The sequence below is a fragment of the Anopheles marshallii genome, chromosome 2 (assembly GCF_943734725.1).
Source record: "Anopheles marshallii chromosome 2, idAnoMarsDA_429_01, whole genome shotgun sequence".
NCBI lineage: Eukaryota > Metazoa > Arthropoda > Insecta > Diptera > Culicidae > Anopheles > Anopheles marshallii.
This window is the reverse complement of record NC_071326.1, coordinates 36,711,236-36,725,358: the sequence shown is the minus strand read 5'-3', so window position 1 is coordinate 36,725,358 and position 14,123 is coordinate 36,711,236. Positions and strand designations below refer to the sequence as shown.

The 14,123-nt window shown below is 44.2% G+C and overlaps 2 protein-coding genes across 2 annotated transcripts; one reads left to right on the top strand and one right to left on the bottom strand.

Moving 5' to 3' along the window:
- Nucleotides 1-4,559: 4,559 nt before the first annotated feature.
- On the top strand, nucleotides 4,560-6,257 carry LOC128717918 (tigger transposable element-derived protein 2-like). Its single transcript, XM_053811594.1, has one exon. The coding sequence runs from the start codon at nucleotides 4,560-4,562 to the stop codon at nucleotides 6,255-6,257; it is 1,698 nt and encodes a 565-aa protein (XP_053667569.1).
- A 3,028-nt stretch (nucleotides 6,258-9,285) lies between these two features.
- Nucleotides 9,286-12,420, bottom strand: LOC128717916 (kelch-like protein 10). The gene is made up of 6 exons (XM_053811593.1): nucleotides 12,173-12,420; nucleotides 11,845-12,093; nucleotides 11,496-11,769; nucleotides 11,291-11,416; nucleotides 10,051-10,326; nucleotides 9,286-9,984 (listed from the first exon to the last, which is right to left on the bottom strand). The coding sequence occupies exons 1-6, from the start codon at nucleotides 12,418-12,420 to the stop codon at nucleotides 9,286-9,288; spliced, it is 1,872 nt and encodes a 623-aa protein (XP_053667568.1).
- Between the last annotated feature and the right edge of the window lie 1,703 nt (nucleotides 12,421-14,123).

The window sequence follows — 14,123 nt, the reverse complement described above, 5'->3', positions numbered from 1 at the left end:
ATGTGTATGCGCGCCGACGACCCTTTAGTGTGCCGGGAGGGCTGGAGAAAAGCAAGAATCCGGTTCAATTGCTTGAAGCGTGGATGCTGCGTGTGAAATGGTGGCAACAGCCCCAGCAGCAGGAGGTCGTTTATTTTTACAAACACACGCACACACACACACCAACGGAACGGTGAGATGGGTGTACATGCGCATTTTCACGCTACAACGTCGCGTAACTCAAAATCATTCATCGCGGTGTAAAAGGTGAGAAGATTACACAAATTCGCTGGAGCACCTGTTTTTGGGCAGGTATCCGCAGTGTCCGCCGGGTGTGCATGGGGTGTTCCGGCGTAACACAACACAGCGCGTACAACAACCACTCTCCAAACACACGCCACTAGTGTTACCAATAAAATTCCATGCTGAGCATACTTCGATGACAGCAGAATGTTGATGTCGGGCGCATTATCATTCTCGGTGAGAGGAGCGTTAAGAATTCTTTAACCATATCCTATCGTAAACTACCAAATTAATCCAAGAAATTGCAGCGAGCGGTGTGTGTACCACAAAATGGAATTATGTGCGTTGTTAGTATCTACCAGAAGTTGAACAGTGAATAATAACGAAATGAAGTTAACGGTTAAATAGTGATGTCGATGTGTTAAACGGTTAAATAGTGATGTCCGTAATGTATCTTTTGAGTAGAGTCATTTATATGAGTCATCACTCATTCTTCAAACATTCATGTGTCCTCATCTGAAGGGCTCAGGCGTCTATAAGGATTCGGAATTCGGAGCCATTTGTCCAAAGATTCCCTCAGATTAATGAATCTGTATCTCAGATTAAACAGACTTACCACTAGAAACATAATCGTTTAACTCAAATTTCAGTTTGTACATCTTATATATATATTTGTTGTTGCGTATTTCATATTTTTTGACGTTAAGAATTTACAATGATCGAACGTCTACAAATTTAATTTTTAGCTTCAAAGATAACAACAGTGAATTAATAGGGCTGTATGTCACACTTACCGTTCTCTTGTTTTTATTTTGCTTTTTCCTCCTTTTCATCGATTTTTCCCACGTTCGATCGCTGTCTGAACGTCTGGAACATTGCGCAATTGTATGCGTCATCGGTGGTTTAAATTATATCTATCGTAACAATGCGTTCCACCAGACGCAACCAGTTTATGGGTGCTTATTAGGCTCTTAACGTACTTTTCCGTCCATGCAGAGATGGAATGTGTGAGTCTTCGTATTGCTCCAGCGGCTCCCGGCTTCTGTATGCCGGCGGCACAACACTAGACGGACCGAACATCGTTTCTCGCGGCACTTACAAATTGACCTTGCTCTGTGTGTCCAACGAACGCAAACCGGTGATGGTGGTGCTGACAGTGGAGAGGCATTGCTGGGGCTACGTTACTCACCGAATGTACCAGAGACTCTTTCCCGGTTAACAAACCAAACAGCACAAGCGTGGTTAAAGACTATCTCACCAACACGATGTAAGAATGACAAGAACCTCACAAGCCATCATGCATGTTTTACACTTACGTGTCTGAAGGGTTTTTAATCGTAAAAATCCATCCACAAATAAGATTTTAGAAAACAACACTCACATTTTCTGTTCTTACTTGATCGATGCGTGTCATGCATCACCGTTTTGTATTTAAAATTCTCATACACTTACACGCACTCATCACCAAACCATCAATAGAAGCAACAAAATAATCAAACTAACGTCACTAGCAAATAATGAAAATGACGACGCAAAGCCATGTTCTACACACACACACACATTCACACAGTTTTCTCATGAAACGCGCGTAACCTTAAGCGCGCTGCATTACAACAAAAAGTGACAAGGTGAGATGAGATGAGTGACCGTGTAAAAATAAAGCCGCATCTCACCGTTCATCTTTTCAAATACGTCTACCACACGTTTTCTCACCCCTAGAGAGTAGCACTTTCCATTATGCGCTTCGCGCGACACACACACACACCACACACACCCACACATTCACACAATGCGAAAAGAAATGTAGCACACACCTATTCCGGTCCCGTTCCGTCACCCGGAATGGGTAAGAAAAAGTGAGTGAATTAATGGAATACGAGAAGGAATAAGCAGTAAGAGACAAACTAAACGTTCTCTTCCTTCGTGTCTCGTTTTCCTTCGCTTTCGGCGACCGATGGGTGTTTGCACAAAAAAAAATCAGGAACCATAAGTACGACGACGATGATGATGATGATGATGGCGACGGGTGTAATCGAGAAGAGGTTAGAATATTTGAAGCTATATATCCAGCCTGGCACACCTATACAACACAAAAACGGCGAATTAAAAAAAAAACACCGCATCAACGAGCGAGGAAAATCGTAGCCACCCCGTAGATGCGTTGCTACACACACAGAGAGCAACCACCACCACCACCACCACCACATACGCCACTTTTTCATCATTCGAGTGAGGCGTTGCTTTTTCTTGCTTTCTTTCTTCGCTTCTTTCCTGCTTTATTCGCCAGTGGCTCTTTGCAATCAACGCGCGCGGCATTCGCGCGATGCCTTGCGGAGTAGCCATCAGCGCCACACACCACAAAAAAGAAACACCAACACTCACTCACTCACACACGCACGCACACACACACACAACAGAGGCACGCACGCAGTGGGCAACGCGCGCGCTTGCACACATAGCCCGGTGTGGTTCCCGGTCTGTAATTTGCCCGGTTAGGTTTGCTCTGCACCCCGACCTGTGTTCCACCGGCAGCGTGACGACAAACGACAAGCCTGTCGCTCTCCGTTTCCTTTCACCGTCACTACCACGACCACTTCACTAGCACCGTTCTTCTCCGGGGGAACCCACCAGCCCTAGACCTTTTTTCTTCTATGTCTCACACTTCATCTTGATTTACGGCGCGACCACAGCGCCACATTTGCGAGTTGTGCTCATTACACGGGATTCACTTCATCGTTTCCGACTTACGATATTGGAGCCAGCGTCCAAAATTACGGAGGCACAATTCTTTGCACGCACTGCGATACAGTAACTCTCGCACAACGCGCACACCTTGACTCCAAACCACCATTAAAACCGGATCGGCATCGGCACCGGACGCGACGGCGACGACTAACCAGCAGACACACACACAAAGAAGGCAGCGAATTGGAAAGAAAACCGCGGCGGCCTACGATGACCTCGCATACAGGAACGATGGTTTTTAGGGGAGAAAAATATGCCACTTTTCTACAGCACAAACCCGCACACTTACGCTGCATCTAGCATCGGATCGGTCTTGCGATCGATAAGAACGACATTTGCACACCGGAAAAAACGCCTGGAAACGATTGGGAAGCAATTTTCACCGCCCGGTACGATTGGAGGAAAAAGCAACGCGTCGTCCTCGCTACCTTTCGAGTTCGAAAATGGTGGCGCGGCGGCCATGTTGTACAGAAGCGTTTGACAACCGTGCACACAGCGTGCGTGCGCTGCTGGACATGAGCCGTTGACAGCAATCATTTTTAGCATTTTCGAAACACCGTTTTATGCAGTCAAAAATTGCTAGATTAAACGGTAAATTAACTTAATTTCTAAAGTGCCATATGATTTAAGTATTCCAAATATTTTTTTACAACTGAAAAACTTGTGTGCATAACATATTTAAGTAGTTCAATTCATTTCTGCTTGCATTTTATTTTCGAGTGGGACAGTGCACGAACGAAATTCTCGACTCTCGCTCAATATGTGTGTAGTGCCTAATAGTTAAACTCAATAAAAATACCATGCAGAATGTATCAAACATTCATAAATTCTGTTTCAACAATCTGTTTATGCTTCAACAAAAAAAACCCATCCAACCAAGCTTTCACGCAAATGCACAGGGTGGTTCCCAAATTCAGAATCATGTTGTGGGACGATAACGTCAAATAGTTCATCAGAAAGGAATCATACACAACTTGACGTACTGTGGTACACAGCAGAAAAAAGCGCAGCAATTTACCTAATCCTCGATTATTCGGCTCGGACTTTTTTGGATTTTAGTTTAACGGATACCAGTCTGATCCAGTGAATATTAATCCCGAATCAATCGGTACATATATCGGTAAGTAATGTTATGCTAACTACCTGCCAATTTTACCAAACAAAAGTTGCTGCAACTAACAAACAGCAGCTGGTTCGCATTGACTGACTCCCAATAGAATGGAGTGTTTTGTTGTTGAATTGCAATATCCAAAAGGTAATGGTAATGTTTCTGCCTTTTACGTTTTGCTTTGGTGCTATATTTATGTTGAGTTCACTTTCTCACTTTTTGAAAACATTTGCAGTTACGACGTACGATCGCAATGGAATCCCACACACCAGCCATCCTTCGACGTCGAAAAAAAACCATGCTAACCATAGAGCAAAAGATTTCGCTCATTCGACGAAGCGACGCTGGCGAATCGCCCCAAGATCTCGCCAAGAGGTACAAAATAGGCGAACAGACTGCTCGCGATATTATAAAGCAGCGGGACAAAATATGGAAGTTTATGCAGAATTGCGAAACTTCCGAGGGACCCGCGAAGCGAAAAAGCATGAAGGTGTCTTCCTTCGAGGAGCTGGACGCAAGCATGCTTAGCTGGTACAATGAAAGCCGAGCGGCAGGCATACCGGTGACAAGCGCGATGTGCATCGAGCAGGCGAAATTTCTTCACGAAAGGTTAGACATGAAGCGTTCATTCAGCGCATCGTCCGGATGGTTGACCCGGTTCAAGCAACGGTACGGCATCGCGGGTGTGTACACACATTCGAAAACGAAAGCCGGCAGCTCGTCCAGTGCCGACAAGTTCTGCTACCAGTTTCAGCAGGTCATGCAAAACGAAGAATGGCTACCGGACCAGATCTACAATGTCGATGAGACGGGCCTGTACTGGAACTCTCTACCCTCCAAAACAGGAACGGACACAAATGCAACGAACGAGCGCATTACTATACTATGTTGCACGAATGCTACCGGGACGCACAAGCTCGATCTGACCATCATTGCAAAATCCAAATATCCCTGGAACCCGAAAGATGAAGAATTTCCACAAACCGCCGTCAATTACTACGAGGCGAAGGGTGGCTGGGCGAGCAAGGAGATCTTTCAACACTGGTTCCAATACAAATGGATTCCGGAAGTGAGGGCATATTTGACGAATAAAATTTTACCCCTACGAGCGATGTTGCTGCTGGATACCGCACCGTGTCATATTACCAACACTGCACTACGATCGGAGGACGGTTGCATGATCGTACGGTTTATGCCAACGGATGTCGCTAACTGGGTGCAACCGATGCAGCAAGGAATTGTATCACTGCTCAAGTGGAACTACCGGACAGATCTGCTCAAAAAGTGCCAAAACGATGATAAGCACATGATGCACCGAAGGATAGAGGATGCTGTGAAAGAGCTGGAAGCAGGTTGGTCCAAAGTGAACTCACAGTCGATCAAGAGCGCCTGGAATAAACTGATCCCGGAAACGGAACAGTACGTGGTGGAAAACGAGATCATACAGACGAAGCAGGAAGCTGGTTGGTCCAAAGAGAACCCACAGTCGATCAAGAGCACCTGGAATAAGCTGATCCCGGAAACGGAACAGTACGTGGTGGAAAGCGAGATCATACAGACAGAGCGGGAAGCTGGTTGGTCCAAAGTGAACCCACAGTCGATCAAGAGCGCCTGGAATAAGCTGATCCCGGAAACGGAACAGTACGTGGTGGAAAGCGAGATCATACAGACGAACGGGGAAGAAACGTGTGTCGTGATGGTGGATCATCAAACGGGTGTGGTGATGGACTTTGAGGAGGTCGAAGAAATAGATGGCGAGGAGCAAATAGAAGAGTGTATGCCCGAAGGGGACGAAATCGAGGAAGATATCCAGGAAGAAACGGAAGAAGTCGAAGAAGAAATACAGCAGGTCGGCGAAATAGAGCATGTCGAGGTGGAACAATGGTTTAACTCGGACGAGGCGATTATTGTGAAGGAAGAAAATATGGTTGAGGTAGCGGTGGAATTTTCCGAGCTCGGTGACAACCCCGAAAGTGGGGACAATTCCGGCGACGAATCTAAGGATAAACGGCTCGAACTGCACACGGCACTGACATCGGTCGAGACGCTGCTGGGTTTTGTTGATCACCGAGGACTTACAAACGATGATAAGAGGGCGTTCAAAACAATTCGATCCGATGTGAGAAAGTTGATGAAAAGTTTAGAGTCGAAAAAAAACAATCCTGATATTATTCTATCTTAAGTAGTTGCTTATCAAGGTGGGAGTTTACAAATTAGGTGTTCGCTCCAGCTCAGGTGATTGAGCTCTTTGCGCAGATAACGGGAGAGCAACGTGCGAAGCAAAACAACTAACAAACTCACACTAGCGCCGCTCGCAAACAATCCCGAACGCTAGGATGATAGCCGATGATCATCGGTACCATCATTGCGCGCGTAACAGAAGCTACATTTGTTCCGTTTTCAGATCCTTCTGGAACATTCTATTTGTAGTTGCCTCCAGTCTGGACATTTTTCCAGTTGCCTGTAGTCTGGACATTTTTTTTTTGTATATAAACAGACCAAAATCCTCAACTAGTTCAGTTCGATCCGACCCGGCAAAGGACCTTAGAGGCAACCCGGCGCCTCTACATTAGGGGTTGCTAAAATCTCTAATAATTGGCGGCCAGGTGGATTATTTTTGTTCTGCTTTAGGTTAGCATTCTATAGTGATTCTTCCTTTTTAAGATCTATACGATCATTGTTGATCGTAGTCTGACTCCGCTTGTTTAATATTTCCATTCAGAATCCGGTAGAGATTTGTTTCGGAAATGAGTCGAGTTGTTGCTTCGTGTTTTTTTTAAATGTAAAATGTGTTCTACAATGATTTAAATTGCGAATGGCGAATCCTGCGTAACGATCCTTATTCTATAAATCAATCAAACGTTGGAAGTAAATATTCATAAGCTGTATATTGCAAGCAACTGCAGCGAAGCTCGCTAATTTTATAATTTTTACTGCAATGTTACTGTAAATTTTTCCACAATTTTTAATAATAAATAAAATAAACTAATATTAAGATCGCTGGGAATCTTGACTTCGTAGCGAGCCACTGATAAATGTGTAATACCGTTTTGCCTCCCTAGGATTTAAAAAAAATATTTGGAAATATTCCCAAGGTATATAATAATTAGAAATATATTACTTTTTAGTGTAAAAAAAACGCTGATGATATAGACGTTATTGGTTTACGGCTCTCCTACGTTGCGGATGCTTACTAAAGGATTGAACAGGCGGCGGAAAACCTCGGATTGGAGATTAAAGAGGTAAAAACCAGTAAAGTTGATGGTGGCACCACTAGCGGCATTGCTGAGAGATCCTAACTTACGCAGGAGTCACGTACACATAGGTGATTGCACTGCTAAAGTCGTCTAAAATTTCACCTATCTTGGGTCAAAAGCCATCACCGACAATAACATTAATGTTGAGATACCGGCTGCCAACCGGTCTTTCTACAGTCTGAGGAAATTTTTCCACTCAAAACACCTGTCGCGACGATCGAAGCTAGGCCTACATAAGTTTTTTTTTATTATTGGGACAATATGAAACTTATGATAGTCCCAGTACTCAGATACGCCTCTGACGCATAGACTTTTTTTTCCAAAACTGACGAAACCCTCTTAGCCGCGTTCGAGAGAAAGATGCCTGAAAGGATTTTTGACCCCGTATATGTGGTAGGATTAGTAGCGTTGGATAAGTATGAACCTTTCACTTTCACCTACCTTTCAGGACAGGAGAACCTGATGTGTGTTAGGTTCTTCTTTAGTGGCACTAGGTCCATGTCAAGTGATCGAAGGCCTGTCGTTTTTGGTTTCTGGTTTTGGTTTTCTATTACTTTATTCATCTCTAGCTGGATATTCAAGTCCGGCGTACAAACCGCCCCGTATTTATTTGGGGTAGGTGACGTGACGAACATTAAAGGATGAATGTAACAGTGACCTTTCCAGAATGTCTACTTCTATGCGCGCATGTCTCAAGCCTATGGCGTCTAGGCCTAGCGTGCCACCACTACTATTGAGACTCTCAGTCATTCTGATTGTTAAGGTCTGTCGTCAGTGTAAAATAATGAATCTTTAGGAGTGTCCAACCGAAGTTGGGTCCTATTTTTATTCTTCCTTCCAACTGCTGGGAGTTAGGTCCTAGACAACTTTGCTTCCCTACTACACGTTTACTGGCTGAAGGATTTTCTTGTCGAATATCGGAGCGATTACTCGCAGAAGGTCTTCCTCGTCGGAGATCGGAGCGATAACTCGTAGAAAGTCTTCCTCGTCGGAGATCGGAGCGATAACTAACTTTCGTTCGGACATGCCACCGCTTTTATACTGTGCTGGCCATGTCTCGAACTTTCCTGTCTCCTTACAATTCGTGTTTGATCCTGTCTGTTTTTCGTTTGTCGCCTATTCTTTCGTTCCTCTCCTACAAACAAGGATCTTATTGTTCTAGCTTTACCGGTTGCTAGTTTGGGTTTACCTAGGAACAAAGGACTGATTGTATTCGTCGTGTCCAGGCAAAACTTCCCAACTAGCAATTTGTTTAGTACCCTCTTTTTTGCCTAGGTGGCGCTATTTTGTGTCTTGGCTATTTGCGATGCTCTGGTCGCCACAAATCCTTTAGACGTGCACGCGGGTACGATTAACACAGTTACTTTATTATTCTATCCTAAAGCGCTGCCGGAGAGAGAGTGATATCTTATCCTCGCACTCTTGATCCTGAACCCCCACAGCATCTCACGGGACGTAGGTACTCACGCTGTGAGAGCCGTGGTGAAGATTCCAGGTTGTATCATCCTATTATTTTCACCATAACACTGATAACCTGCTAGCAGGTTGGTTTCCTCACTTTGTTTTTTGGTGCAACAAAAAAAAAAGGAAAATATCTCTTTCAAAGAGCAAATGTAGATACATAGATTGACTTTTCGACACACGCGGAGTATGTATCATTTTTAAAAGAGATTGCAACATTTCTCTGAAAAGGTTAAAAAAAACAACAGAAAAAATAAAGCATCAAGCTTTAGCTTCACGATGCATAATTTAAATTTCCAACAAACTACACAAAACGTCACGGTATTACAGAAACTCTCCTAAAATCATCATAATCTACCTTCGGCGAACACGGAAAATTTCATCCACTGTGAAGTCAACGATTGTAGCAACACTGCAATTTACCCAAGCTGTTCAACGAGTAATTTTGAAAAACTTCACCACGCATGACGAAAGCACTGCTGTTGATTTGGACTAGTCCAGCTCATCCTCGACATCGCTCGCGGGTGGGGAATTTTCTCTGTTCGAATGCACGTAGTCCTGGATGTTCGGTAGCCCGGATACGGTGACTGCTCGGAATGCGGACCGCATCATGCTCAGGTCGGCTGCCTCAAACCATTCGTTTGTGTTCGGGCTGTAGCACTCAACGTACGCGATCGCACTTACACCGTCATAGCCACCGATCGCGAACAGCATATCGTCGATAGCTTCCAGACCAAAGTTGCTCCGCTGGTGGAACATCTCCGCGCAGGCTGTCCAGCGCCTCGTAGCCAGCTCGTACCGTTCGCAGCTATTCAACCGGATGAGCCCATTGAATCCACCGACCACATATAACGCTCCACCGAGAGCGGTACAAGAAACGCCCGATCGGCGATGCAGCATCGGTGGCAGCGGGGACCAGCTGTTCGCCTGCGGGTCGTACATTTCGGCAGTGTTGAGACACTCGTGCCCATTAAACCCGCCGGCAATGTAGATCATGCCGTTCAGTGTGCAGGCGTCAGCATCCGAACGCAAAGAACCCATCGGTGCGATCAGCGTCCATTGGTTAGTGCGGGGATCGTACCGTTCGACTGAGTTGTGCCGATTGGAACCATTGTAGCCTCCCATCGCGTAGAGCATACCGTCCAGGGCGACCACACTGACGTAACATCGTTTGCAGTGCATTGGGGCAATCTGAAACAAAAGGAAAAAGATCATTAAATATAAGGCTTAACTACACTGGTTTTGGTGGTCACTAACCTCCTGCCAGTCCTTAAGCACCATATCGTACCGACGACAGGTGTTGAAATGTTCCACTCCGTCATAGCCTCCAACAAAGTAGAGATAGCGCCCGATGTAAGCTGCCCCGTAGTATGCGCGTGGCCCAGCCGGATCTTCATTGGACACCTTTATCCAGCGATCTGCCCTCGTGTCGTACGTTTCAACGATGGATTGCGATTGACCCTCGCCCCAACCGCCGACAGTGAATATCACTTCGTGCGGTAACCGAGGCATTGCGATTGCAGGAGTTTTCATCTGTAAATGTTGAATTAAGAATTTAATACAATGCTATTACTCCACATTGGTTACACTCCACTGAATCCAATGTCCACAATCCACTCCAATCCAATGTCCTGATCTTTCTGGTAAACCCCTACGTCAACACCTAGATTTAGTTCTAAGACACCTAATCTGCCCGAATGAACGACCTAAAAAGGCTATACGGATGATGTCGTCCAATGTCATTCAGAGTACAAGGTCTGCCCACCGGAGCCTGGCGAGTCTTATTCATTCTACGAGAGTGTGGTCTGAAGCGTACTGCCACTCACAAGGACGGGTTTTACAGCAGATTCCATCGAGAGATAAGGTGGGAGTGTACTGTAGATTAGTTAGCTACCAACCGTATTGTCATTCTACTAGTCGAAATCAAAATGGCCACTGATATATCTAAGTCTTCACTATCATTAATACGATCCATTCGAAATTCGAGGCCCATATTAGACGAGTTGCTCAACCATTCATTACCGTATATGCTATTGGGACGATCAACAGAAGGGTGATCAATGCGTTCAAGTACATGGTAGATTGGTAGATCATGGTAGACCTAGATAATATCCGGTTCCGAAAGGGAAAATCAATCTCTAATCAGATCTGCACCATACGGCAGATCTTGGAGAAGATCTCTTCATCTGTTATGTTAGCCAGGGTAGCTTATCTACTATTCAACCTAACGATAGAGAGGGTCCTCCGCGACTGGAAGGAGGCAACCTCGGGGACCGTCTTCTATAAGTCGATCCAGATCCTGATAATACGCTGATGACATAGATAACATTGGATGAAAAGGATGATAATGTAGAAAGAGCAAAGATCTTAAGAAGGAGAATGACCAATATCTTCGCACGACGTTAATTTCTAGAGAGTAGCCTGTCAGATATCTTACATCAAACACTGCTGAGAAGAATAGCTAAAGTAAAATATGTTCGATTCTACAAACATTTACCTCTTTCATAGCTTTGGTACTGATCATTTCTAGGTCGTACAGAAAGGTTAACGCTTCAATCACCAATGGTTTCGTCTCATCGCTCGCCAGCACGTACTGATTTCCTTTCACCTTATCTAGGAAATACTGTAAAAAACGAAAAAGGAAAAAAAACGGGGAAAATCCGTTCAACCTGCCAAAATAATTTCCTTCCCCAGTTAGGTACCTCCGTATTTAGCAACCCGAAGCGAACCGTTTTCATCAGCCGGCAGATGTGTTTGCTTCGCTTGGCTGGATCATGTTCGATCCAACGCAATAAAAACTCCCAAGCCGTATCTTCTTCACGCACATTCAAAAGATCATCAGCGAGCAGCTGGCAGATATCGTCCACGTCGAGCTGCAGTAGCTCATTACTATTGGTGGCGTCTTGGGCGAGCCTTGGGAAGTTCTTCAGAATAAACAGCCGGGCCGAATCTTGCAGTGTTTTTGATGCACGTTGTCTAGAAAGTCGAAAAAAGGATTTCAATAACACCTAGCATTTGAAGACCGTTTGTGGAGGGGAATTAATGTCGAACCTGCCGAATAACATCATGGTGACACAGTTGTCTAGACGTAACCGGTCCAGTATGTACACGGAGCAATGCTCTATAAGGCTGTTCATGAGCAGAAAGTCGGCCGCCGCGTACACATCGTACACGGTATCCTCAGTCAGATCACACTCGCGCAGATACGCGTACCGGATGGTCTGTTCCATCACGGAACTGGGTATACCCGGTATCGCAAGAAGGTATTTCTCGCTCGGCACCGACGTCGTGAACAGGATGCTGCAAATAGATCATAACCGTCGTTAGAAAAGACGTGTGCGATGGCACGCGGACAGTAACTTCCCGCCTGAGGACCTACCGGAAATATTCACTGCACGATCCCACGATGACACGATGTACGCGAAACTCGTGGCCATTATCTGGCAGCACGATGGATGCATCGCAAAGCGTCTCACTCAGCCGCATATCGTGCAGCGTCTGCATCGTCATGTAGCTGATGCATCGCTTCGGCTGGAGGGACACATTGGAGGACGATGCCTCTATTGTGGTGGAGCACGATGTCGAGGATGAGGTATCTGTGCGCGATGCTCGAAGTTCACCAATCATTCTGGTTCCTACGCTCACAATTTGGTTCGTTGGGTATCGATAAGAGGGGGAGCAAAATCGATATACCAAACGGTTCAAAAAGATAGTAAAAAAAAAGGATCAGATGGTCAACGATTCGGAGAGCACTGTACACTGCAGGGATAGCTTCGATCCCAGTAAATAACCCCCGTTCCTATGTATGCTAAGGATAGCATAGTGAGATACCCTTAGAAACAAGGCGGAAAGCTACTAGATTATACATGTGTATAATAGAGAGTGTAAAAACGATGATTTTTGTTTCTTCTTGCGCGCAGGAGGCGATTTCTATTTTCCTATAAATAGTCAGTGCAGATATCTCTCTGGCTAACTGCAAGCCATACCGGTTGCTTCCACGAGCTAACGGTCGAGGCTTATCGTGCGAAGCGAAAGTATGCCCGTTTTTTCCGACATACCTGTTACTTTTCATGCCTATTTGCTCATCTGGGTTTTGGACTAAATGTTGTTGTCACAAACGGTGCGAAAAATTGTGTTTTCTAGAGCGGATGATTACAAAGATTATCCTTGCAGCATGTTGGAAAATGGTAAGTAAAGCTAATGTAAAACGCATCGTGTGTTAATAATGGTTTCACATCATTTCGCATGAAAATCGATGTTTCACCTTCTTGCATGACGATTGTCATCCACATTACTGCCGAAGGAGTCGATCAACAAGTGTGTGTAGCATGTAGCTGTCGATCATCAAGATTTTTTCGGAGAGAGATGATGATCGGCTGATGATTACACACTAAACCTTTTTCGTCGCAGTTCAGTAAAAGTTTAATAAATTTTGTTGTACGATAGATTCCATAATCTTTTCAATGGCTTACTGCATCATTCAGTAAAAAAAAGACAGGACAGTTTACTAAAACCACAATAACTGGAGTCTCAGATTACTAATCGTGTAGTAAAATATTGTTCTTTTTTACTGTAAATCTAACATTTTTTTTTAGCTTAAAAACGAAATTGCAAAAAAAAAAACATTATTGTATCATTGTATTGTATGTCTTTAACAAATAAATTTTAACTTTATTTTAATTGCACTTTTAGCCATACGGTCTGACCATTCCTTACCATAAAAAAATAGGTGCACTTTTTAGTCTTCATCAGAAACATGTTCGGTTTGTTGGTCGTCGTCAGACGTCGTGCGTCGTCCTTTTTCTTAACCGAGTGTTTCGTTTATTCGGAGAGAGAATTTTACTTCCTGCTGCTTCAATTTCACGAAATTTGTCCTTTTCAATAACCTTCAATTCACAGTAGTTCACTTAAACAACTTGCACAGGCACATGTGGACTTTAAACAAACATTGACACAAGAATTGGTACGATTAAAAAGAAATGAAAATTTTCTTACTTGATTTACGTTTTATTTTACTGATTTCCAGTGAAACAACCAATTTTTGTTCAAGTTTGCTGATTTTTCAGTAAAGATTGGAATGCTAAACGCCATTTAGTAAATTGTCTTACTGAAGTTCGGTAAAATAGTGCCATTAAAGCTGAAAATCAGTAAAAACAATCGATTATTGAGCGGTTTTCACTAAGAAACTTTACTGAAACGAGATTCGAAAATATGCTGTGCAGACCTAGTGCAGATGTACTAGGTCATTTTTGTTATTCTACAATAGGAAACCCAATTCTTTCTCGTGTTTTTCGTGTTACAATCGCTTTATGCCATTTATAACATTCAAA